Here is a 27,985-nt window from a genome sequence, read left to right as displayed (position 1 = left end):
GACGCCAGTTCCGACGTACATACAGATTCAACTTAAGAACAAACCTACAGACCCTATCTTGTACGTAACCCGGGGACTGCCTGTATAGTCATAGTGTGACCAGTTAGAGATTCATAACAAAAAGAACAAAAATACTAGTCAGTTTGCATCCCTTTTTGTTGCTGTTCATGTTCTAATTATTTTACTCTATTTTCTTTTTCTTTTTAAAGTATGCAGAAAAAGTCCAGCAAAGTATGGTGAGCCCTAATTTAGAAGCAAGAGCCAGCTCATCCTGATAAAAGGGTCAGCCAAGTCTCACTGGCCATTTATTAGAATCTACTTCCCACTGTGCTTTATCCTTTATGAATATTACCCTTCTATTATGATCACCATCATCTTTATGCAGATGATAGTTTAATACTTGCAAATGAGCAAAAATATAATGAGCTGTGAGCTAAGAAAATAGCAAGGACTTATCCATATGAGGAAACAAGGGCAGTGCTGACAAACTTTTAATTTTTTTTATCTTAGAATAAATGTGAACATGTGTTGGGAATAAAAAGCATATTTTTAGGATATACTTTTCCATTGCTAGATGAGTGCAATCTCTATTCCTGCTGGGAGTTAGCTGTACATACTTCAGGTAGAGACGAAACACCCGTTTTCTCCCTCCTTTCCCCATTCTTGCCTAAGGTGTAATCCAGTCACTTCAGGTTTGCAATTAGCATTGGCTCATTATTACTGTTGTACCTGTTGGGCACGTTAAAACAAGGCATGTGGCACAACTCCATGTAGTTTGCTATAGAAGTCCAAACTTGGTATTACATCATTTTTGTTATGATGCTGAACCTGTACTCATGGCACTTTTTATAGTAAAAATTACTTTTTCATTACATTATATAAAAATAACTGATACTATATAGCAGAGTGATGAAAGCCTTTCTTGGGTTTAAAAAAGATCGGTCAGGCACTATTTTTTGCTACAGTTGCAGAATTTCTACTTTTATGGAAAGAGAGACAGATTTAGTGAGGGCCCGATAGCAGCAGAAGAAACTGAGAGATCTGACTTTTTCCCTTCTTGTTCCTTCCTCCCAAAATGATGATTTTGAACTGATTGAGATATTAGAGAGGAAAGCCTCAATTTTTTAAATAAAACCAATTTTCAGAAACTAGAGCAGTAGAAATATTGAAAATGAATAATTTTCTGAATGGATCACGTTTTTTCTCAGGAGTCCTGCTATTCAGTTGTTTGGCTGCCTTGATTGCTACTAAAAATTCTGGCCAAGTTTCAGTTAGTTTCACATTACGCTACGCTACTGTACTTTACTAGTTTGCCACTATTGGCTGGGTGCTTGAAAACAGTTTCCTACCTTTCAACTGTCCAGTTGATATCCTGTCTTATATTGTTTATAAGGCAATGTAGAGATTGCAGGGAAATATTAAATTAAGTATTAATATTAATGTTTAATGTAATCATTGGGATTATTAGTGCATTCTCGTAATCTATATTAAACCACCCTATCACATACAATTTTCCCCCTTCATGTAACGGCATAATGCCTTTTGAAAGGGATATGCTGCTAAGACGTATTGTCCAGTATCTTTCGGTACTCCACACTGGGAAAAATCTGCTGTAAGTTCATGGGGTCATGCTTGTATTAAGTCTCATGCTTCCTGCCACACTGCATTTGACCTGGAATGAGCAGTTGATATGACATCATCGGGGGTGTTGCCAGCACATTCTTCTTTTTTATATTAAATCTGCAAAAGTATTTTATTTTTGAAGACCCTCTCCCCTTCCTTCCCCCTCAAGGGATCTTGGCTGGCTTTGTACATCCCATAGGTATGTCTGGTTGTTTTTGATGAGTGAGGTATTGTCCTGCTGTTTACCTGTCTCAAAGGAAGTGTCTGTTGACATAGTCTGCATTTCAATCATCTTCATTATATAATACTGGGAAGCCTTCAGGGCAAGCCAAGTAGGCCCTAAAAAGCAGCTTCTTAGTCAGAAAAGGAGACAGTGCTAACCTGATACCAGCAGTTCATATTTCTTTATTTATAGAGATCTGTGTAATGATATTGTCAGACTTTACAGAAGACCAAAGCTGCTTATTTAGACCTGTATGTGAGGTGAGGCAGGAAAGCCTCCCAGCTGCTGTTTTTGCCTGACACAATACGTTAGTGGCAATAGCCGTTTTAAGAACGAGCAGTGGAGCAGAACAGCACTGCTTTATTCCTAAAGGGACTGCCTCTGCCAGTCTTACCCATGCCGAGCAGTGCCTTGCTCCACAGGACTGACTACAGAGTATCCACAGTCAGTAAGGCTGGCAGAGCCACTTCCTTAGTAAGTTGCTCTGGCTGTCTTTTGGCCTTGGCTACACTACGGATGTTCTGAAATTGCTCTACAACCAGTGTTCACAGCAGTGGGAACACTAGTGTGATGGTAAGAGAATAAAAGTAATCCTGAGGGTAGATACAGCTTCCCTCTTCATCACTCACTCTTAATTAAGGGCATTCCTGGAGTGACCACTATTAGTTTTCATCATGGCTTACATTTTCATATAATTAAATAAAAACATGTAGGTAAAAGTATATGCAATGAGAGTCAGATGGCCAAAACTTATATCAAATGTATCTTTTATCTGGACAGCTGGTCCTCTTGGTATATTGAGATCTTATGGCACTATAGATTAGGCATAGACCAATCAGCTTCAATACCTGGAAAGATATTGCATAAATCATTTGCATAAAGATACTGCATAATCAATTTATATAAACTCCTGGATTATGTCAAATGAACTTAATTTCCTTCAGTGATAGGATTACTGATTTAGTGGATGGGAGGACACAGTAGACATGATATACTTTGATTTTTAGTAAGACTTTTGACACAGTGTCACATGACATTGTCATAAGCAAACTTGAAAAATGTGGTCTAGATGAAATTACTATTAGGGTAGGTGTACAACTGGTTAAAAGGTTGTAATCTAAATATAGTTATCAGTGTAGTTTGCTGTTAAATTGGGAGGGTGTATTTAGTGGGGGTTGTGCCGGGGCCAGTCCTGAGTCCAGGGATATTCAATATTTGCATTAATGACTTGGATAATGGAGTAGAGAGTTCACTTATACAATTTGCAGACAACATCAAGCTGGGAGGGATTGCAAGCACTTTGAAGGACAGGTTTAATATTCAAAATGATCTTGATGAACTGGTCTGAAGTGAACAAGATATAATTCAGTAAGGACAAGTGCAAAATATTTCATGTATATAGGAAAAATCAAATGCACCACTACAAAATGAGGAATAACTGTTTTAGGTGGTAGTACTGCTGAAAAGGATCTGAGAGTTTATAGAGGATCATAAATGGAATATGAGTGTTCATGTGTTACGGCGGCAAAAAAGGCTAATAAGATACTTCGGTATAATAAGAGGAGTGTTATATGAAAGGCATGTGAGGTAATTGTCCTGCTCTGTTCAACTTTGGAATGCCCCAGCTGAAAGAATAGTGTTTAATTCTGGGCACCATAGTTTAGGAAAGATACCAAATTGGAATGACTCCAGAAAAGAGCAACAAAAATGATAAAAGGTTTGGAAAACTTGACCTATGAGTAAAGGTTAAATACACTGGGCATGTTTAGTCTTAAGACAAGAAGACTGACAGAGGGACCTGATAAGTCTTCCAATATGTTAAGGGCTGTTGTAAAGAGGACGATCAATTGTTCTCCATGTCCACTGAAGGTAGGACAAGAAGTAATGTGCTAAATTTGCAGCAAGGGAGACTTAAATTGGATAATTTTCCAAAGGAGTCACTGGGAAGCTTTTAAACAAGCTTTTACATGTGAGAGTCAGGGCCAAACCTTTGCCACTAAGCAAACTTGGGAAGACATCAATGGTATTTTTAATTTAGTTTAATTTTTTTATGTACTGTTGCCTGTATTGAATATGAAGCTTTAGCTTTGATTTTCACATGTACAGAGTTTTTCTTTGAGATTAAAAATAAATCCTAAAATACCTAACTGTGCTTATCACTTGCGAGTTAATAGAAATCTTGCTATGTGAAGAACATCCTACTCTTTGGTTTATGTGACCCATTGTTGGTACTACAAACCTGACCAGCAGTGTTATTAAACCAAGCCATGTTTCTCTAGTTCAGTGTATCTGCCTGACAGCTCCAGATGCATTAAGTTCACCCACACTGACTGATCCTATGACCTTTCAAATCAAGAGCTGGTTTATTTTGTGTTAATAGGAGGAGACAGATATAAACCTGGTACTGCCAAGATGCCTGCACTGAGCTTTTTGTTAGCTCAGTAGTTGCTACTTGAAGATAATTACAGTCTTCAATAAAAAACAACAAATGCCATGAAAACTGCAGATTGTTAAGAAAAGGGTAGGATAAGAGTGAACCATTTCTCAAGTGTTTGTCATTCCTTGTGTTGCTTAGGAAGATGCTGACTGGCTAATTCTTTTAATTGATATTATGTAAGCAGGGTCAGGGTAAACTCTATTCTGACATCTAGTGGCGAACTGTGGCAAGTGGTGCAAAGAGACTTCAGGGGCTGAGCCCAATTTGCATAGACACACCCACCCTGTCTAGTATGTGCCACAGCAGCCCAAATCGTCACTTTGGCCACTGTGGGAGCCCCAGTCTCTCTGTTATTGAGGCAGAGGGGATAAAAGTGTTGTTACCCTGATTATGTGAATCAAGGACAATGGAATGGTGGAACTGTTTATGACCGAGGGATTCGCCATAAACTAAGTAGCACTCTCTAGACAAGGGGCATGGGTTCCAAACCCAGTCAAATTGAGAGAGGTTGGGGACAGGTCTTGGTACCTGGTGGTGGGGCCCTGTCTGAGGGCCTAAACAACACTGATTGCACTCCCTCCTCTCTCCACTGTGGAATATCAGAGTTAATTTAGATTCCATTAGGAGTCTAGTTTTGAGCTGTGGAGCTAACTTTGCTGTGGGCCAGCGCTAAGGCTCCTCTGTTATGAGCTGAAATCACTGTTGCTGAGCTGTGGACGAGAGCTGAAATCACTGTTGCTGAGCTGTGGACGAGAGCTGAAATCACTGTTGCTGAGGGGAGCCTGGCGCTGTGCTGCTAGCAAAGCAGTTTGCAAGGGGCAACCAGCAAGCACAGGTGGACAGTAGATGCAGCTGGCGGTGGCCTGTGGCTGGTAGGAGCGGCAGCTGGTGGAGAGCGGCAGGAGCAACCAGCTGGCAGCCTGGAGTGTGGACTGAGGCGGTTGGTGGATTTGCGGAGCCGGACAGTGGAGGCGGCTTACCTGACGACAAGTGGAGTGTGGCGGAGTGACTCGCGTTGACGGTGGCGGCACGGAGAGGCGGAGCCACCGCCGGGCCACGTAAGGTGCATCGATCCCCACCCCTCCAGGTTGGAATGGTGAAACCCTGCCGGGTGGACTTTTGAACCCTGGGATGGCACTGACCCAGGGCTGAGACTCTTGGGGTGTTGGACTTTTGGGACGTTGGGGAGATTTGTGGCTGGGGGGAGGGCCGTTGCTCATTGGGTTACCTCATGTTATTAAAGGTTTGCTACTCTACTGAGGCTCTGTGCTTGCGAGAGGGGAAGAATTGCCTCTTTTGAGGCACCCAGAGGTGTAAGTAAGATTTCCCAGGTCACTGGGTGGGGGCTCGAGCCGGTGTTGTATTACCTCGTTGGGAGGAGACCCCTAGACACTGAACCCGGCCCTTGCTGCTGCTATTTACTCGGCCTGGCAGAAGGGTTACATTTTTGGGGGCTCGTCCGGGATCATCTGGGTCAGTACCCCCGCAAGCACATTGCGAGCAATCCATTAAATTGGGAAAACCCAAAATTCCTGTTGGTGTTTTGAGCTGTTAGATTCGGGAAATTTACTGTTTGTATAATGGCCCTACACTTGTTGGAGGACTGGTGCAAGGGGATGTCCATTAACCCTAAGAATTGTGTTCTGGTGACGGGGGTGCCGGAGGCATTCGATGAGGGCTCAATAGAACCTATGTTAAGGGCTTCCACTGAGTACCTGAGTAAGTGCAAAATGCGTGGGCGCATGTTTGTGAGGGAGCAGGGAGCTTTTGCTGTACTATGTGAGCTGTCCTCAGCTGTGGACCCTCTACAGGTCCCAGGCAGGATAGCAGTGGGAGGTAATGAGTGGACAGTGATAACCACTGAGAGCCAGCCCTTACCAGCCCCTCCCTCAGATGTAGAGTTTCTAAAGAAAATGTCGACCTTTTTGGGGAACGAGGGAAAATCTTTCGCTGATATGCCAGGTCTGTTGGGCCTTCACCTGGGAGTCCCACCCCGGGAGGCTACTCCGCCACCTGATGAGTGGGTGAAGGTTTTGGGGCAGGCATTAGAAAAGGTTGTGCCACCCCACCCTGAGTCAGGCCCCTATCGCAAACTGAGGTTGTTTTCTGGGGGTCCCACCCCAATACCTGGGGAGGAGGCATTTGAACCCTGGCTGGAACACACCACTGAGATGCTGCAGGAATGGACGGGGCCTGAGGCTGAAAAGAGAAGGCGACTAGTAGAGTGCCTCAGGGGACCAGCACTAGATGTGATTCGCACCCTGAAGCTCGGTAACCCTGGGGTCAAGGTGAAGGACTGTCTAGAGGCCCTTGATCATGCCTTCGGGAGAACCGAGGGCTCAGAGGATGTTTATTGCAAGTTCCTCAGTGCCAAGCAACAAAAGGGAGAGAAGGTTTCTGCCTATGTCCAAAGGTTGGAGAAATTGTTACAGAGAGCCATCATGAGGGGAGCAGTAGACGTAGAGCAAATGGACCGGACTAGATTGACTCAGATTGTGAGAGGAATTCAATATCATAACCCGATCCTTCTTCACCTTCGATTGAGGGAACGGCAAGACAATCCACCCAGTTACTCTCGGCTGATAAAAGAGGTCCGAGAGGAAGAAGAGAGGCAAGCAGCTGGTGAGGTTTGGGATGTGCAGCCACACCGGGCGACTGGCGCAACACCCATACAAACACCCACAGCACTGATGGTGAATCCTCAAGAGGAACTTACCCAACGATTGCAGGCCCTGACGCAGAAAGTGGCCGAACTAGAGAATACCGTTGATTCAGCCAATATCTCAACGTACAAGGAACCCTCTGTTACCACAGTCCGGAAGACTACATTTAGAGCCTCCGCCACATCCAGGCAACCAGAGAGAGGTCAATCCTTCTTCTGCTACCGGTGTGGCCAGGGTGGGCACATCGCTGCCAGGTGTCACAATGCAGAGAATCCCACACTAGTTTATCAAAAGCTAAAGACCACTTGGGGACAGTCGGGAAACGGCCCCATGGCCTGGGAAGGGAGCCGCCCAGGCCTGCCGCGTGCGGAGGCTCCTCTGGAAAGAACCATGCAGCCCAAATCCCATCGGGACTGATAGGACCTCGGGCAGAAGTCACTGTAAGGGTTGAAGGGACAGAATGTAGGGCCGTGCTTGACACGGGATCCCAAGTGACTATCATATTCCAGTCTTTCTATCAGAAGATGCTTAAGCACCTGCCTATATGGCCCCTGACAGGGCTTGGACTGTGTGGCCTCAGCATGGATGAATACCCCTATCAGGGATACATCATAGTACACCTGGAATTCCCAGAAGAGATTGCTGGGGTGAGACAGGAAGTGGACACTGCTGCTTTAATATGCCCTGACCCCAAAGGAGCCTCTGATGTGTCCGTGCTAATAGGGACCAACTCCAGCCTTTTTAAGGTACTTGCAGATTACTGCCGACAGCGGGCAGGGGACCAATATCTAAACACCCTGGTGATTCACACCTATTGTGCCGCAGCCTATAGGAAAATTGAGGACACAAGAAAAGTGATGCCTGACTTGCCGGTGGGAGCTTTGAGGTATGCAGGGCCTGTCCCCTTAGCAGTGCCTGCAATGACAGAAAAGGAGGTGATTGTCCTGAGTACCTGCCTGAGAGGCAGTAAGGGAACATTAGCAGTGGTAGAGCCGCCGACCGAGGGAGGGCTCCCTGAAGGAGTACTGGTCCTCAGTGGTGTCATAAGCCTGCCTGCTGAACCCCAGGAAAAGGTGACTATATTGATTGCTAATGAAACGGGCCGTGAAGTGTTTGTAAGACCAGGGCAGAAGGTTGCAGACCTCTTTGAGCCTGAAACCATTGTGAGACCCCAGCGTGAAGCTGAAGCTCCGGCGTTGGATCCTGCAAAGTTTGACTTCGGGGACTCACCGTTGCCTGAGGAGTGGAAGGATCGTCTGAGGAAGAAGCTTTGCGCAAGACCCAAGGTATTCTCACTACATGAGTGGGACGTTGGATGTGCCAAGGGGGTGGAACACCACATCAGACTACAAGATCCCCGACCCTTCAGGGAGAGGTCTAGGAGGATCGCTCTCTCTGAGATGGAAGACGTACGCCATCATCTTCAAGAGCTCATCGCGAACGGTATCATTACCGAGTCCCACAGCCCCTACGCCTCGCCTATTGTGGTGGTTCGTAAGAAGAGTGGGAAAATTCGGATGTGTATCGACTACCGCACCCTAAACAGGCGCACTACAGTTGATCAATACACCATGCCCCGAGTACAAGATGCCTTGGACTGTTTGTTGGGTAGCCAGTGGTTCTCAGTATTGGATCTTCGGAGTGGATACTACCAGATCCCTCTGGGAGAAGAGGATAAGGAGAAGACAGCCTTCATCTGTCCATTGGGGTTCTACCAGTTCGAACGCATGCCCCAAGGGATTTCTGGAGCCCCGGCCACATTTCAGCGTCTGATGGAGAAAGTAGTGGGAGACATGAATCTACTTCAAGTGTTAGTTTACTTGGATGACTTGATTGTGTTTGGAAGAACCTTGGAAGAACATGAGGAAAGACTTCTTAACGTGCTTGATAGGTTGGAGGCATATGGTTTGAAGCTTTCAATTGACAAATGCCAGTTCTGCCAAACCTCAGTGAAGTATGTGGGTCACATCGTGTCCCAAGAGGGTGTGAGTACCGATCCCGATAAAATAGAAGCTCTCACCACCTGGCCACGTCCGCGTAACTACAGAGAACTCAAGACCTTTCTTGGATTCAGTGGCTACTACCGCAGATTTGTGAAGAACTACGCTACGATTGTAAAACCGCTGAATGATCTTACCAGGGGATACCAGTCCAGCAAGAACAAATCTAAGACCAAAAATAAGAGGAGGCCTCCCAAGCCTCCTATGCAGAGATACTATGGCCCTTTCGAGCCACTTGGGCCACGGTGGGATGAGAGTTGTGAAAGGGCGTTTCGGGAAATCATTACTCGACTGACTCAGGCTCCCGTCCTAGTCTTTGCTGATCCAAGCAGACCATTTATACTACATACTGATGCCAGTTTGGAGGGTCTGGGAGCTGTACTGTACCAGGAAATGGAAGGCAAACGTAACCCTGTAGCCTTTGCCAGCCGAGGACTGTCCGACAGTGAATCTCGCTATCCCATTCACAAGCTGGAGTTCTTGGCCTTGAAGTGGGCCATCACTGAGAAATTTCGAGATTACTTGTATGGTGCTCAGTTTCAGGTATGGACGGACAACAACCCTCTGACTTATGTGTTAACAAGTGCAAAGCTGGATGCTACTGGGCAGCGATGGGTGGCCGCCTTGGCTAGCTATGAGTTCAGCATTCAATACCGATCAGGGAGAAGCAATGTAGATGCGGATGCATTGTCCCGGCGTCCCCAGGCACCCGAAGTTGCCGTGATAGCCCCGGATGGGGTGAGAGCTATCTGCAGTGTGAGTCGCCGAGAACCGGAGGCCCCTGAGAGCCTCCATGGGTGTGCTGCAGAAGCTTTGGGCCTGCCCCCTGAATGCGTGTCCTCTGCGGTAGTGAACTATATTGCCCTGAACCAATCTCACTTGCCCATGCTCAGTGCAGCTGATTGGCAAGAAGCCCAGCTGCAAGATGCCGACATTTGTGATACACTACTTGCCAAAAGGGATGGACGAAGCCCCGCTGCGGTTGTCCCACCTAACTCGGAGGGTAAACTACTATTGAGAGAGTGGACCAAACTAAAACTGATTCGGGGAGTGCTGCACCGAATGACCACCGACCCTTTACAAAAGCAACGGACACAACTAGTGCTACCCAAAGAGTACAGAGCCCTGGCCATGAGGGCCCTTCATGATGACTTTGGACATTTAGGGATGGAAAGGACCCTGGAACTTGTTCGTAGTAGGTTCTATTGGCCCCGGATGGCTGCAGATGTTCGCAGGAAATGTGAGACTTGCGCTCGATGTGTTCAAAGGAAAACACTGCCCACGAGGGCCGCATACCTCAAGAATATCACCAGCAACAAGCCCTTGGAACTGGTGTGCATTGATTTCTTGTCTCTAGAAGTAGACAGAAGGAACATTGGGAACATCCTAGTAGTGACCGACCATTTTACGCGGTATGCACAGGCATACCCCACACGTGATCAGAGGGCCACCACTGTTGCTCGAGTACTATGGGAAAAATACTTCTCAGTTTATGGATTCCCAGCCCGGATACACTCAGATCAGGGGCGGGACTTTGAGAGTCGCCTTCTAAAAGAGGTACTGAGGATAGCGGGGATTAAAAAGTCTAGGACAACGCCCTATCACCCACAAGGGGATCCCCAGCCAGAAAGGTTCAACCGAACCCTGTTAGATATGTTGGGGACTTTGCGACCAGAGCAGAAGGCAACTTGGAGCCAACATGTCGCATTCCTGGTGCATGCCTACAATGCCACGAGGAATGATGCTACGGAAGCCACACCATATTTTTTGATGTTTGGGCGAGAACCAAGATTACCCATAGACCTGTGCTTTGGTGTATTAGAGGATGGAGATGGTTATGAAACTCATCAGCAATACGCATCCCAACTAAGAGAAAAGCTGCAGGATGCTTATCGCTTAGCTACAGCTGCGGCTCGGAAGAATGCAGACCGCAACAAACATCGCTACGATGCCAGGGTACGTTCGCAAGAACTCCAGCCTGGGGACAGAGTCTTGCTGCGAAATTTGGGTATTGCTGGCAAACACAAGATAGCTGACCGATGGAAGGCGATTCCATACTTGGTGATAGAACAGCTGGGAGACCTGCCAGTCTACAAGATCAAACCTGAAGAGGGTCCAGGGCAGACAAAGACAGTACACAGAAACCTTTTGCTTCCTGTGGGGGAATTGGTAAGCACCCCTTGTGAGATGGGCCATGACCGGGCAACCGAGCGGAACAAGGGTGCTAGGCCAAAGCCACCCTCCATCATGGACAGCCAGCCCCCTGCAGCTAACCTACCCCTATGCATCGCACCCGAGAGTGAGTCTGAGGAGGAGGACGCAACCGTGGTGTATCCGGAAAGGGGGACAAGATCTCAGGATCGATCAGCTGAACCAAAAGAGAGCCCCACCTCTGCCACCCTAAACCCCATGGCAGAAGTATTTATGCCCATTTCTGACACCCCTGTGCCACTGGTGGGACCCCCATGTGAGGACACACACAGGTTATTGGAAAGTGGGGACATACAAGGGGAGGATGTCCAGGGCACCCTGGACCCTGCACTGTTAGAACTAGAAACGCAGGGGCCTATGCCAGTAGCCGAGGGGCCAGCAGAGGTAACCTCACCATCTATCACTCAAGAGGGTGTTTCCCCCACCATGGGAACAGAGATTCTCAATAGACGAGACAGGGTAATAAGACCAGTAAAACGGTTAACTTATGATGCACCTGGAGTGATTAGTGAGGAGCCCATACATTTAGCACACAGGCTTGTACAAGCTAAAGTGGGCTTCCTGAGGCCCTTTGGGGGGAACCAGTGAGTGGGTATAGTAGGTGGTGTGATTTGTCGGGACGACAAATTCTTGGCTGGGGGGAGGATGTAAGCAGGGTCAGGGTAAACTCTATTCTGACATCTAGTGGCGAACTGTGGCAAGTGGTGCAAAGAGACTTCAGGGGCTGAGCCCAATTTGCATAGACACACCCACCCTGTCTAGTATGTGCCACAGCAGCCCAAATCGTCACTTTGGCCACTGTGGGAGCCCCAGTCTCTCTGTTATTGAGGCAGAGGGGATAAAAGTGTTGTTACCCTGATTATGTGAATCAAGGACAATGGAATGGTGGAACTGTTTATGACCGAGGGATTCGCCATAAACTAAGTAGCACTCTCTAGACAAGGGGCATGGGTTCCAAACCCAGTCAAATTGAGAGAGGTTGGGGACAGGTCTTGGTACCTGGTGGTGGGGCCCTGTCTGAGGGCCTAAACAACACTGATTGCACTCCCTCCTCTCTCCACTGTGGAATATCAGAGTTAATTTAGATTCCATTAGGAGTCTAGTTTTGAGCTGTGGAGCTAACTTTGCTGTGGGCCAGCGCTAAGGCTCCTCTGTTATGAGCTGAAATCACTGTTGCTGAGCTGTGGACGAGAGCTGAAATCACTGTTGCTGAGCTGTGGACGAGAGCTGAAATCACTGTTGCTGAGGGGAGCCTGGCGCTGTGCTGCTAGCAAAGCAGTTTGCAAGGGGCAACCAGCAAGCACAGGTGGACAGTAGATGCAGCTGGCGGTGGCCTGTGGCTGGTAGGAGCGGCAGCTGGTGGAGAGCGGCAGGAGCAACCAGCTGGCAGCCTGGAGTGTGGACTGAGGCGGTTGGTGGATTTGCGGAGCCGGACAGTGGAGGCGGCTTACCTGACGACAAGTGGAGTGTGGCGGAGTGACTCGCGTTGACGGTGGCGGCACGGAGAGGCGGAGCCACCGCCGGGCCACGTAAGGTGCATCGATCCCCACCCCTCCAGGTTGGAATGGTGAAACCCTGCCGGGTGGACTTTTGAACCCTGGGATGGCACTGACCCAGGGCTGAGACTCTTGGGGTGTTGGACTTTTGGGACGTTGGGGAGATTTGTGGCTGGGGGGAGGGCCGTTGCTCATTGGGTTACCTCATGTTATTAAAGGTTTGCTACTCTACTGAGGCTCTGTGCTTGCGAGAGGGGAAGAATTGCCTCTTTTGAGGCACCCAGAGGTGTAAGTAAGATTTCCCAGGTCACTGGGTGGGGGCTCGAGCCGGTGTTGTATTACCTCGTTGGGAGGAGACCCCTAGACACTGAACCCGGCCCTTGCTGCTGCTATTTACTCGGCCTGGCAGAAGGGTTACATTAGATACAGTTCAGAGTCATGCATTAATAGTGGAAGCACTAAGTTACCATTGTAATTTAAGAGGTTAGGACACCAGTTTGTAATTTAGATTAGTGGGTGCACTCCTATGAAATTTGGCCCAGTGACTTCAATAATAGTTGACACCAGGCTGAATTTGGCCCTACATCTGTAGATCAAAATAAAGAAGTTAAAAAAGGTGTAGCCCCATAGAGGGTAGATAGTAAATCCCTTTGGTTTGCCTTGGTGTCCTGCATCTGAAAAAACCTGCAATTACTCTGCCTCTTTAGAACCTGAAATTACAAGTACTCAGCACCTAACCATTTTATTAACTGATGACTTGTGAATCTATGCTCTTTTGAATTGTGTGTAACAAAAGAAATAAGAAAATCAAATCTATGTTGAAACAAATATGAACAGAGAGAGATTTGATTTCAGCACCACTCAGTGTTTGGCACTAGCATGCTGCTTTACAGAGCCTGAGCTGTGGCCAACTATGGTGACATTTGGAGTTCTTCTAAAGCCTCTCCTTCTGCAGGCCAGTGATTTTTCTAGACCCAGTGGTTGTAGAGATAAATGTGAAAGGAACCAAGTGCTAAGAAACCAGAAAGCAAATACACTTTTAAAATAATTTTGGTTCTTTTTATTTTTAAGTCAGTCTCATGGGTTTTTGTAGGGTCTGGCATGATTTTGAATGCTCAGGATTGGCAATACTGAGCCTGGCTAGGCTGCTGCTGCTCATATTTAATAACACCTTATTCAACAAATAGTCTTCTTGATATAATGGAAAGTCACTGTAAAACTGATTTCAGTGGCACTATTCAGACAATAAAATGCTGTCGTTTTAAGGATAGCAAAATTTGGCTGTTTGGTAGAGGCATCCTGATTTGGCTAGACTAGGGTAACACCGAACCAACTGTCCTCCTTTCACCACACTGACCACTGTTTAGATCAGTGAGTGATTTTCAAAGTTTTTTTTCTCATGACCCAGTTGAAGAAAATTGTGGATGCCTACGGCCCAACATAATTTTTACTAGAGTGTGGGCTCTGGGGCAGAGCTGAGGATCAGAGCTTTTGCGGTGTGTGAAGGGACTCTGGAGGGAAGTTAGGGCTGTGGCAGAAGGGGCTTACCTTGAGCGGCTCCTGGTTAGGAGGTAGTTGGCGGTGCTAAGGTGCAGGCTTCTTGCCTCTCCTGGCACCACAGATTATGCTGTGCCCCAGAAGCAGCCAGCAGCTGGTTCCCAGCTGTTGGGAGTGTGGAGCTAGTGCTCAGGGCAGGGGCAGTGCACAAAAGAGCCGGGCCTGCTGCCAGCCACTTCTACGGCACAGCATAGTCTTTGGTGGCAGGACAGGCAGGTAGCTGCCTTAGCACCCTTGCTGGTCACCTGATCTCCCTGCAGCAATAAGACCCAGTGCTTGACATTCCATGACCCAGTACTGGGTCGCCACCCGTAGTTTGAAAACCACTGGTTTAGATAGCTTTTCTCTTCCCTTCCTCAGAGAATACTGGAGCTGGGGCATAAAACAAAGCATTTTCTTGCCCTCTTTCTTGTCGGTAGTAGAACTAAATAGGCTGTTTTCTTCTTTCCCAGCAGGTAGCATTGGCATGTGTCACCGTATTACACTTGCTTGCTTAGCAGTTCCTGATCCTCCTGTTTTAATGGGGAGCACTCCTGAGCAAGCTGATCTAGTGGAGCACTTGTTGGTGTTCAGGCAGTGGCCTTGTTTCACCTACTGGTGTGATCGCTGTTCTGATTTGCTGTGGTGTTGTAAAGAACACAGTGATACTACTAACAATGCTAGAGGAAATCCTTTGAAATATCTCACTAATCAGACATTTTGATTATTCTTTTTGCTTTATATGCTGACTAATAAATTCCATCTGCTTCAGGGCATTTCAGGCTTTCTGCTCTTGTGTAAACATGGATATTCCTTCACTGTCTGCCTTGGTCTATAGCCTAAAATGAACTTGTGCGAAAGAACCACGTAACTATAAACTGTTCTATATTGTATTTTGTTTTTCCTTTTGGCAAAATTTAAAGGAACAAGATCAACTATACATCATAGAAAAGTGTACCTCCTAGCCATTTAATTGTGAACTAGCTCACAATGTGTTCCCTCACATTTTTGTTAAAGGTTAACAAAACTGTTTAGACAACTGTAATGGCTGTATATCAGTCTGCTTTATCCAGCTGATTAATGTGACTGATTTCTGTTGTGAATTCCTTTAACCCATTACAGAGTGAGGCGATCTTGTTTAAGGCTGCCCCGTGAAGTATTCATCCATTTCTTGACTTGAACGATGTAACAAACATAAACCTAATGAACTTCCAAAAAACAGTATTCAGTCCAGGATTCACATGAAATTGTGATTATGGATTTTCTATAGTAGAATTCACTTTTCTCCCCTGCCCGCCCACCAAACCCAAATAAAAAAATAAATTCATATTTTTGCTGAGAAGTTTGCTTTAACTTCAGACAATATTGGAGACAAAATACGTTTATCCTAATAGGAGGTGCACTGAGCTGCGTGCAAGTTCTCATCTCATCTTTGTTACTCACTGATGATAAAATATTTCTGAGCAGTTTACATACAAATGTTATTGCTTTCCTATGCTTCAGAAGTCTACCCTAAGGACAAATATAATTGACCCCTTTGTAGAAACAAGGTAAATGAAAAATTACACTTGGTCACTTCAGGCAATATTGAGTACAGAACCTTCTTCAGTTTATCAACATCCTCACAGATTGTATTGTGAGCTGCAGAAGTGGGCACACCTGTTTCAAAAGTGGGCACACCAGTGCTAAAATGATAAATTGGCATTTAAGAATCCAGCCCAGGAGGGACTGAAAGTTGTTCTCAATATAATGAATATTTGGTAGGTCCTGAAAGAGATAGCAGACTTAGCAAAGAAGTAAAAAACTCCCCATAGAAAAGGTATAATGTGAGAAGAGCACTGTCAAGGATAAAGACTTTAAACCTTCCCCACAGCGACCAGGGGGAAGGTCTATACAAGAAAATTATATTAACCCAGCTAAATTACACAGACATATGAAAAATCTACACCACTGAGCAATATAGTTCAGTCAGTTTAGGTGCTAAAAGTCTGGCAGTGTGAATGTTGTTTGTCATCACTTTTCCACTCTCTCTGAGCAACTTGCCACCACAAAACTTGAGACTTTCGTGGGAGAGGGCACTTTTTTAAGCACCTGTGAACTTCAAGGCTATGTCTACTCTGCAGGCCTTTTGCACAAGAACAGTGTTCTTGTGCAAAAACTTGCAGAGTGTCTACACTGCACTCATGTTCTTGCGCAAGTAAATTTACAGTAAAGCATCAAAAAGAGGGCTTCTTGCACAAGAGTTATTTCTCTCCCCACGAGGAATAAGCCCTCCTGCGCAAGAAGGCAGTGTAGACAGGCAACATGGGTTTCTTGCGCAAGAAACCCCTATGGCTATAAAATGGCCATCAGAGCTCTCTTATGCAAGAGAGCGTCCACACTGCCATGGATGCTCTTGCGTAAAAGCACATCTCTTGCACAAAAGCACATGGCAATGTGGACATGGTCTTGTGCAAGACCTTTTGCGCAAGAACTGCAGTGTAGATGTAGCCCAAAAGTCTGTCATTCAGTTGGCAGTGTAGACAAAGCCTAAAGTCCCTATGTAGACAGTATTAGGTTGATGAATAATTTTTCTTTTGACCTAATTACTTCCTCTTTGGGAGGTGAAATTACTATAGCGATGGAAAAAATCACTTCCATTACTATAGTGAATGTCTGTCAAAGTGTCATCAGATGCAGTGCTTAAAGTGTAGGTATAGCTGGGGAGAGTACTCCACATAGATAATAAAAGTAGCTGTGTTAGTCTGTAACGTTAAAAACAATGAGTGGTCTTCTGGCACCTTAGAGACTAACAAATATTTAGGATCATGAGCTTTCATTGGTAAAATCCCACTTCATCAGGTGAGTTCAAGTGGAAATAACAGAATCCAAGGTATTCCTTTGCTGTCATAAATACCTTGAATTCTGGCAGCGTGAATCCACTTGCTGTCATAAATACCTTGGATTCTGTTATTTCCATTCCAGCTCATCTGAAGAAGTGGGTTTTACCCACAAAAGCTCATGATCCTACATATTTGTTAGACTCTAAGGTGCCACAGGACACTCATTGTTTTTATAGATAAGACGACTGGGAGAGAGTTAGGAAGTCCACTAGCTATATGTCTCAAAAATCCAATGAGGATATGGAAGAGAGGATGATCAAGAGTATTAAAAGTAGCAGAGAGGCCTAGGATGTTCAAGATGGAGTAGCGTGCCTGAGACATGATCATTGAGAGATCGTAGTGAGAGTGGTTTCAGTAGAGTGGAAGCAATGGAAGTTAGATTGGAAGGGATGCAAGACGGTGTATGTTGGAGGAGAGGACTAGAATACATGAGCTATAGATTGCACATATAACAAATTTACAGATAAAAGAGAGGAAAGAGATAGGCAATAACGCACGTAACAGGTGGAGTTGAGGTTTTTAAGGATAGTGAATGGAGGAGGAGCCAAAAGACAATCAGGAGTAGAGATCTGGAAAGATGGGGGCTGGGGAGAAAGAAGAAAGTACACAGGAAAGATAGAAGGGTTAGCGTAGGGGAAAAAAGCAGGAAATGTGTCCTTCATATTTAATAGCATATAATGATGCTTTTTTTAAAGTACCTATGACTATCATAACAGAAATTTTCTTTGTGGACAATACCAGTTAGTGGGCAAAGAGATACATTTGTATGCCTAAAAGAGAAAATTTTGCCTGTATGTTTAGTGATTTTGATGATGAAAAAAAGCAGCCAAATCATCCTGTTTCAATAATTTGTGAGGTGACCTGGAGTAGCAGCATATTGCTATGGTTTCTCCCCACCTCCTGGGTGACCTAAACCTTCTCTTTGCTTTTTTCCTACTCTGCCCACTCACACCACTGCTACCACAGGAGACCGCCGGGCAGCAGGCTGATCTGTGTTGGTTACCTGTTGAAGTTCACTTAGCCTTGGAAAGATACTGACACATCCAGACTTCAGGAGCAGCACTACCTAATTGTCTGGCTCCAATCCAGCTGCAGATTGACCCAATAAACTCTAATGAATCTGGATTCCTGTAGTCTGATTTGCTTCCTCTTTCTGTCATGTGCTCCTCTCAGGCCACGGAAGAGTTGAAACCTGAGTGCTGGTTTTGACAAGGGGAGGCAGGAGAGGAGAGGAAGAAAGGGAAGATAACAGCCGAATGTAATCAGCATTTTATTACCATCCTTAGGAAGTGGGAATAGCTTTTTAAAAAAAAGCAGGTTTGAGCACGGAAAGTTAATTATGGTGAGGTTATTTGACAGGAAATTACAAAATACAAACAGACAGAAGAAACACATTTTAAAACAGGGTAGGAAATCTCAAGTTACTTCACTGTGTATATTCAAAACCCCCAAAGCATACGCTGAAAATAGCAGTTTAAACAAAAGCTATCTTATCTGATAAAAGGCATTTCAGGCACAAAGGGAAATTTATATATTAGGTTGACAGTCCTGAAATAAACTGATTTTCTTGATAACACTGTAGATTTAATTGTGGGAAAAAAATTGGGTTCATTCGAATGACCTGCCAACACAGTAAGTTTCCATGTATAAAAGGACTGCATTTTATCTTTCCTTTCAGATTTCTAATCTTCTAAACAGTGTTTTATCAGTGTTTTATAGAATTGTAAAGGTAGATTTGTACATGTAGGCAGAGACTGATAAATATGTACATGTTTTAAAGGTGTCTATGCAGAGCAGATACTATTAATTTCCCATACAACTGTATATACACCTAGTAGTGTCACCCAGAGCCGATTACTCATGTTGGGAAAGAAATGAGCAGAAAAGCAGTGCTTTGGGGCTGAGTGTAGAATTTCTAGTACTAGTTGTGTTCCTCAGGATTTTATTAAATTCCTTTCGTTATAATTTGTCCTCCTCTTGGATTTTGGGCATTTTTATTCACCTTCCTTTGCTTACTATTTTATTTCTTCCCTGACACAGTAATACGAGAACAGCGGAACTTACTCCTTTCTAATCTGTGGTTTTTTGTAGTTCTGCCATTGGTACCAAAGCTGCCGAGAACATCAACAAAAAACTTTCTGGTACTGGATCGCTCTTCTAGATATCCATCAAAGTCAACATTCTCTTGAAAGGTGATGATTTTCTTTGAAGGGTTAAGATTGTTCACCTTGAAGGGCCCTCCTTATTATACTTCCTTAAAGATTACTTGCTGAAATACTGAACAGTCATGAAATTGCATGTAGATGTGTGTCCATACAGTATATAGGGTATATATCATAATTATATTGTAGTGGGCAGCAAGAGGGATCCCTGTATTGCTGGAATGATGTGTGTATTTAGCTATTGCTGAATCAGAATACATTTGATTCTCTCTCTCTTTGAGTGTGTCTGTCTGTCTGTGGGTCCATTTATTCAAGAATTCCTCTGAAACCGTAAGACAGGGCTACTCAACACATGGCCTGTGGCCCCTTTGCATGCGGCCCACAGCGCGTTGAGCCGCTTCCTGAGCCGCCTGCCTGCCTCATCACTGGGGCTCCAGCAGCAGCGCCGAGCTGTGAGGCTTTGACCCAGGCCAGTGTTCGCAGGAGCTGCCAGCTGGCATGGTGTGGGTGTGTGTGTGTGTGGGGGGGAGGGGGGAAACGCAAGGGCGGTGGCAGAGCACGCCTGCCTCGTCTGCCACAGCAGCAGTGCTTCCCCACGAGCGGAGCCACAGGGGGTGGCACTGAGACAGGCCGTGTCAGCACGTGCATGGGAGCTACTGGCTGGCAGGGAGTGGGGTGGTAAAAGGCGGCGGCAGAGCATGTCTGCCGTGTCCGCCGCAACAGCAGCACCTTCCCAAGTCAGGCCACATCGGCACGTGTGCAGGACCTGCCGGGGGCGGCAAGAGGAACATGGCAAGGCAATGGCAGAGCTGGGCAGTGAGAGAGTGAGGTGGTGGTGGAGCGAGGCAGTGAGGCTGGGGTGAGAGAGCTCTGCACTGGGGCTTGGGTAGGATTTTTCCCGGACATGTCCTTGTTTTCACATGTTAAATCGCTGGCTGGCCAGGTTTTTTAAAAAGCAAAAAATGTCTGAGATTTTTTGCCCTGCAAAGGGGATCAGGGAGGGGGTGGCGGCATGTGCCTTCAATGGAACATTTGGAGACATGCGCCCGGACCATTCACAGCCACTCTGCACACGGGCCCCCGCACCTGGAGGGAAAAACGCGTTACCCTCTGCCCTGCAAAATGTATGTCCCCGGCTCTGCGGGAGGAAAAGGGCATTGAGTTAGAGCAGGGAGGCTGGGGGTGCCTGGCTCTGGGAGAGGGGAGGGGCATTGGGTTGGAGCAGGAGGCTGAGGAGGGAACCTGGTTCTAGTGGAGGGGATGGGCTGGAGGGTGCCTGGCTGTGGGGGAGGGGTGGGTGCATTGGGTTTGAGCAGGAGAGTTTGGGGGGGGGGTACCCAGCTCTGGGGGAAGGAAGGGGCGTTAGATTGGAGTGGGAGGGCTGGAGGGTTCCTGGTTCTGTGGGAGGAGGGAGGTTAGATTTGGCGGTTCGAGTCTCTGCTCTGTGAGGACTGTGGGAGCTGGTGCTTGATGGGGCGGGCAGGGAAAAGGAAAGGGATTCTGGGAAGCAGGATTCCTGAGTTACTTTTCTAGCCACGCTACTTCTCCACTTGGTGCCTTTAACTTCACATTTATTGTACTTATATTTCAGTGAATATTGTATTGGCAGTTTTGTTTGATTTGTTAAAATTGTGAAGCCAAAACAAAAAAGGTAGGCATTATAATGGTCTGCTGTCGATATGTGTTTTAGTAGTTAAATTGCTGCAGTGTCATTGCTCATTAAAAGTGCTGTCATATGGGTGGAAATCAGGTCAATATTGCATTTTATTAATATCAACAGAACGGACTTAAATGGGGCCTGTGTACTAATCTCTGTATTCATGAGTGCCAGTGTGAAATAAGCTATTTGCATATATTTGCATAAATATTTGCACATATTTGCATATATATGCAATCACACGTAAGTTGTGGCCCTCGGCATGTGCTGTGGGTTCCATTGTGGCCCCAAGGGCTTCCAAAGTTGAGTAGTCCTGCCTTAAGAGGTAGGACCACCACATTTGGTATGCAGCTTTCTCTTATCCTAATTTAAACCAAGTTCAGGGTTCATTTGTGCCTGAAAACTAGGAAGTGCTGGGAATGGGACTATTTTCCATAACGTGGAAAGGGAGGGGCAAGAGAGCAGAGGGATGTGAAAAGGAGGAGCACAGAGAAGAGGTATGTGATACTGAGAGTGGCCACTGCGGGCAGCTGCAGCACCAAGACAGTGGGCACACAGTGGCCAGCAAGTCTGCAGCTCCGCCATCTGGCTGCAGACAGAGTTAGTAGCTCCCTGGCCCCAAACCCAGAGCCTGCCTCCTCCTGTGGAAAACTTATAGGCTGCTCCACCCTCCCCTGCACTGCTGCCTCTGTATCTGAGGCAGTGGAGGAGGGGCAAGGAGGAGCTGATGTATGAGGAGAGGGGAGCCAACTGCCACCTGCGTGTAAACATGTAACTGCTGAAATTTTCAGCGGTTACATGTTTACTTATTAAACACATTTTAACATCGCTAGTTTCATTGCTAAACTGTTTCCCAACCCCCCTGCTCCTAGCTCCAAAGGCTACATGTTTCTGTGTTACCATTCTCACTGACAACAGTTCAACATATATGCAGATCAAGGGAAATAATACCCAGGATAAAGGCTTGTGCAAAGAATCCTGCTCACACATCAAAATGGTTCAGGTCATGTGACCAGTCACTGGCTTTGAGACTGTGGGGTTGAAGCACAGAGGATTACGAAGTGAGTGCTACTACAGAAATGTTATAAATGTACCAGACAGATCCATGATTCAGCAGTGCATCAGCGTGCTGCAACGGTCCCCTGAGAAATGTACTAAGATATTTCTCTGATAAGTAGTCTGCTTTGCCTGTAATCTGCCCTCCTCTCCATATTAAGCAGCTTTCATAATTAATACATACAAGAGACCGGAGATCTGTAAGGAAGTGTTGAATGCCCACTTATATCCTATAAAAAGTTAGTGGTACACAAAACACATTGTACTTGGCTCAGATGCAAGGTAGCAGCCATATGATTAAGTTGGTAAGTTGGCTCTTTTCTTGTTTAAATGGGCAGGATGTTGAGTAACTGATTCAGGGAAATGTTGGAAATCTTTTGCAATGGATGATGTGAATGTAGTATTCTCTGGGAATATCTAAATCAAAGGGCTCTAGTAGCATTACTTAATCATGGGACTGATGAGTACACATCTGTTTGTATTCATAAATACGACACTAGGAGGCCTGGTTTTAGATGACCAACCTACTATTGCAAAACCTCCCAAGTAATCCTTTCGAGCTGTCAGACACTGATTAGTCCGTGAGGGTTATGGCAATATTCAATACCCATCTATCAAATGTCAAAAGACCATGAGGATTGGGTTGCAGCATAAATATTCTGAACTTGATTTTATTGTTTTTTTCTCACTGAGGGTTGGGGGGAGGGGAGGAAAGAGCACAAATGGCATTTGCACAGGAAAGATCTTTAGCTGGCACATTTCCTATATAGGTCTTACTTAGAGTTCCTGCTTGATTTTATTGCTTTTTCTACACTATTTTTTAAAGCAACTGGCACCTTCAAAAGAGAGGCTCTGGCTTGACATTTTATTAATTTATGTCTCATTCAAATGTTCTAATATTTAAAAATAATTTTGTAAGTTCCCCAATGGGGGGAAATGTTCATATATTGTAGAGAAAATAACTTCCTCCTTGTGATAGGAGAGTATTGATATCAAGGTTATTTATTACAAAGCCCCTACTGTGTTGACGATCATCCTCATCATATCTATACAGTGATGTTTAGCCAAAGATTTCAAACATCTTAACAGGTACAAACAAATAAATTTAATTTTGTTGCATTGGTGTGTTTCTCCCCCCCCCCCCCCAACCCTCTCCCGCCCCGGTCCAGTAGGTAAGTGTAGATCCACTTTACAGATAGGTAAAATGAGGCATGGGGTTTATTTGCCAGAGTTCACACAGACAGGCGAATAGAATAGAATCAAGTCATCCTAACTCCTGGTTTCCTGCTCAAGCCCTCTAAAATTCTTCCCTGCTTTACATGTAAAAGAAAGTCAGATGCAGCAGAAGTAAAAAGGAGTTGATAAAACGTGTGTCATTGTAGTCAATACTCAGGTTACTGTGAAAGCAATGGTGATGTTTTGCTTTTCCTTTCTGACCTTATAAGATCAGTATGTCTATATGTTCTTCACATTGTAACTCAGGTTTAGGAATTTCTTGGTCATAGGTTAGGGCTTGTTTCAAAATTAGTATCTTCCAGAGATGGCAGAAGTTTACTGGTAATTAAATAAATTGTTATCCAATATCTCTTATGATCTTGTTTTGCTAAAGGGAAAACCTTGTATAAATGACATTTAAGTAGATGTTCTAACCTAGAGTCAAATAATTTGGTGAAAGATCGATTAAAATGCAATAACTTATTTTACTGCTACATTTTAGTTGAGATTTAAAGTACAGTAAAATCTGTTATTGTTCTCATTGGAATTGTTAACTCAGGTTCCACACATGTATCGTTTGGTTTTTACTCAGTAAGGTTAGGATAGCTAATAGTTGTATCTGTAGCTGGGAGAAATATTACTCATGAAAGTGTTTAGTGACATTTTTTAATTATGGAATTTATAGCAATTTGAATGTTATGAAATTATGACTTTTTGAAGTGTTATGTGAAATAATCTTTGTAAAAAGTGGAGAAATGAAACCATTTTACTAGAAAATTTACATTTATGAATTTTTAAAAGTCTGAAGTTTAAGTTGAAAATCCACTTGACTTCAGGGATTAGCTACAGGAAGTTCTGAGTTTTATAATTTCACCTCTTGATAATGATCAGTTTCAGTAAAATGTTGCCCTTCCATTGCACTTCACAAACACCATTAAATTAAATCAGTAAATTCCATTATTCCCATTTTACAGATGGGAAAACTGAGGCCTGGTGAGTGTGAATAACTGAACTCGAGTAAATCTGGCTGATTACCAGTCTTAAATATCTCTTGACAGCTATGCCCATCAGACTGTAATGCTCCCCAGGAAAGGTGTTGCTTAATGGCAATCAGTGTTGCATCAGGTTTGTTTGGTTTTTCCACAGTTGCTCTGTGTTGCCCCTAGATCTAGTTGGAGGGAGTCAATAGAGAGATTAGACATGGCTGAGGGAAAGTCTACACTTTAAAATGCTACATAGGTGAACAGGTTGGACCTCCCTGGTCCGGCACCTTCGGGACCTGTGTGGTCCCGAACAACAAGCTTGCAGGAACAGGGGAGGTCAGGCCTCCAGGGCTCCCATCCTGGCTGTCAATCCAAGAGAACTTGGAGTCCTGACCTCCTCTGGCCCACCTGCCTGGTTCTGCATCCACCAGCCCACTCCTGGGGCTTTGGTCCCTGTCCCTGCACTTGGCAGCAGCTGCTCCAGGCTGTCTGGCCCTGCGCTTGGCAGCAGCTGCTCCCAAGGCTCAGCTCCACATGGGGCGATAAGTGCGCCCGGAACATCCAGCCTCCATCCCCTGTGGGGTGGCAGCTCTCCCAGGGCCCCTCTGTTCCCAAGTCACTGGCCCCCCAGATGATCTCCTGTTGCAGCTGCTCTCAACTTCTGCGGCTGAGATTAAATATTTGATGTTAATCAGGAATTTTTCAGATTGATGGATATTAAATCTTATTGGATGACCTTTGTCAAATACTTGAATACATTTAGTGATAATTTCCAAACTGTTCTGACAATATATTTCTTTCCTTTCTTGTGTAGACTGGGTCAAACAATTATTTTTACAGATTGTTTGAATTGTTATAAAATGTGGTGAATTTCTTTTTTGTAATTCTGCATCAAACTATAGTAATTGCAAAGAAACAACCTGTTCATCTTCCAGTGTCTGCTGTTAAAATTATCCCACTAAATCGTGGGATCTCTCTGTATATGGTGAAATACGATTGAATGTAACCCACGTAACAGGAAGCTTGTGTGTGTGTGACATATTAACATTCCTTTGAAGATGAATGGACTTTAAGTAACTGATTTTCTAACACTGATTACTAATGTACAGTAGCACAATGAGAGAGCTTCAATATTTACAGAGCAGTGAATTATCACTACATACCGGATGTGTTAGCTCTTTTAAACAACCCCTCCTGATATGCACAATTGTTCCAAAGTAGTAGGCATAAAATAATAGCAAATACAGAATTTAGCAGTAATATAAACAGGTTTTACATGACTGATGGGCATTAAATGGCTACGCTGCAAATTTTATGGATGAATATGCTAAATCATGAATACTAAAACCACAGTTTTCTTACACTGCTACAGTGGAACTGGTATTTACTAACATTCTTTCTGTCCATGCCATGAGTTTTTTCCAGTTAAAGCTAGTTTTGGCAGCCCGTGTTTTATCAGCTGGCCTTCTCCATCAAAAGCAGCTTCACTTCCCCCTCTGCTCCAAAACCCTGGCAGGGCCTCAACCTTCATGCTTTTAATGCTTTTGTTCAAAATTGCCATAACCCTTTCTCACTTTGCTGCCTTAGTTACCACACTGCTCTTCCAGATGGTAAATCCTCAGATTTGGGTTTCCCCACTTGGATTGTTTGCAGATGCCAGCTGTGTCAGTTTCATTCTGCTTGTGGTATTTCAGAATGAAAAGAACAAACAGTTTTGTGTGACCTCTCTGCAGTCTACTTTAAAAACTTTAGGGGTCAAATTTACAAAACACGCTAAAACCGTAAAGCTGAATTTTGAGTTATGTGAATTTCCCAAGATAGGTTTGTCTTTGAAAGGTGTGCTAGAAAAGCCAAAATTATTAGTTTTTCCAGTGTTGTGTGTACAAGGAGAAACAACATAGGATGGTCTTGTAGAAAAGTAAATATGAGAGCAGAGCTACTTTGACCACCTGTGTGAGTTAGTTAGGAGATATTAACTCCGAAGAAATGAGCAGAAAGAAACCTGCATGAGGTTCTTTGCCTCAGGAAAGCTATCCTTCTATAATTTTGAGTATTAATGTGCTAGCCAACAAGCACAGATGCAGTCGGCTCAAGGATGTAGTCTATTAGAGTGAGCCAACAGACTCTTGCTCGGACTTGAGATAACACACTAAAAATAGCAGTGTGTATATTGTGTCTTGGGTTCTCAAGATTAGGGGGCCGGGTGGTCCAACCCAAAAGCCACAAAGTCCAGCCACAACAGCTGCACTGCTATTTATAGCCTCAGCCTTTGTTCATCTTGAGGATACAGGCTCTCAGGCTTAGAACGTAATCACTTTTGATGATGCCTTCTAGCTCATGGTTACTGATCTTTAACTTTTAAAACTTTCAATATCAAATTTCAGATTCTAGTACTGTGAGGTTCTGATCCAAAGCTTTCTTGACCTGGTTCTGTAGATTCTAGCCAGACTGTCACTGTGCCTGCTTGAGTTACCACAGAGAACACCAAAATTAGGACAGAATGCTCAGAATGGGACAGACATGCCAGAACTAGTGGATATTCTCCCATAAAATATACCAAATCACCAAAAGTACTAGGGTTAATGATGAATGGTTATTTAAAACCAAGATAATCAAACAAAAGGGTTCTTCTGATCCCAAAGGACCAGATATACACGTAGGCCGATATATAATTAAGATCCTACTCAATAACCGTGCTGTTGACAATCCTTCAGTTTCTCATCTAAAGGTTTATTTTTAACCATAAAAACAAAAAGGTGAGATTTAAAATTTGGTGAAAGAAATCAAATGCATACAATAATTGCAATGTTCTTGGTTCAGGCTTGTTGCAGAGATGGAATAAATTGCTGACTTATTAAGTCTCTGGTTGCTTCAAGTCTTTAGAAGGTCCCTTGGTTAAAATGCTCCCCTTAGTATAAGATCATAGTCCACAGGGCGGGGGGGGTGGGGGGGGGGGGGGGGGGGGGGGGGTTGAACATGAAAGAGGCAAAATGGGATTTTTCCAGGCCTTTTATAGCTTCTGCCAAGTGAAAGGAAATCCATGGTTCTCACTGGAAAATCACAGGAAAAAAATGGTGTTTGGAGTCACTTGTGCAAATCACATTTTCATTCATTTAGTCATAGGGGAAGCCATTTTCCGTATTCCAATTAGAATGTCCACAGGAAAGTTCATTAAGTCAAGATATGCATCTGACGACGTGGGTCTTTGCCCACAAAAGCTTATGCTCCTACACTTCAGTTAGTCTATAAGGTGCCACAGGACTCCTCGCTGCTTAAGTCAAGATAGGTGCCTTCCATTGTGGAGTTAAGTGTTTTTTGTGGGCCATTCAAATTGAATAGTTGTTTCACAATGTGCTGGCCAAAAACCTGCTGGGTGCTACCTAGAAGCAAACATATTTGAAATACAGGTATGGAACTAGTACTCATAACTTCGAATTAAAAAGATACATGTTTTGAAATAGGATAATCATATCCAGCAAATCATGACTTTTCTATTAACAACTTTACTTGATGCACTTTGGTAAGATTTGTTTCAATTACATAACAGTGGTAGCAACAGTGATCTAGATGGCCATATTGTAATCTGATAAGGTCACAGGAGGCTCTTTATAAAAACCTGTAAGCAGGCCCTCTCAGAGAATGACAAAGGCCTGGACCAGTTTGAGTTTAGAGGCCTCAGGCCAGCCCACCAATATAATTAACTTCTCATCTACACGGTCAGACTAAAACCAAAATAAATAAATAAATAAATAAATAAATAAACACTTGACATTTATTTATTAACAGTTAAATCATTGTACCAATAGCAGGTATATTAAAAATATAACTTTAATTGAGTTTC

General features: G+C 44.6%; 1 protein-coding gene across 23 annotated transcripts in view; it reads left to right on the top strand.

Moving 5' to 3' along the window:
* LOC149525314 (uncharacterized) overlaps window positions 1-27,985 on the top strand; it is a 398,451-nt gene that overhangs the window by 201,679 nt on the left and 168,787 nt on the right. For 21 of the 23 annotated variants that reach the window (XR_016348815.1, XR_016348814.1, XR_016348819.1 and 18 more), the window contains one exon: window positions 19,163-19,263. The exons of the other annotated variants lie outside the window; for them this stretch is intronic. Coding sequence is in view for 1 of the 21 variants with exons in the window: in XM_089776360.1 (XP_089632486.1) it covers window positions 19,163-19,263 (101 nt within the window). In the remaining 20 variants the exon portion in view is untranslated. The remainder of the gene's footprint in view (window positions 1-19,162; window positions 19,264-27,985) is intronic. 23 annotated transcript variants of the gene reach the window in all.

The sequence above is a fragment of the Pelodiscus sinensis genome, chromosome 2 (genome assembly GCF_052426305.1).
Source record: "Pelodiscus sinensis isolate ZL-2025 chromosome 2, ASM5242630v1, whole genome shotgun sequence".
Lineage (NCBI taxonomy): Eukaryota > Metazoa > Chordata > Testudines > Trionychidae > Pelodiscus > Pelodiscus sinensis.
The sequence above is the reverse complement of the archived record's forward strand: the minus strand, read 5'-3'. Positions and strand labels throughout refer to the sequence as shown.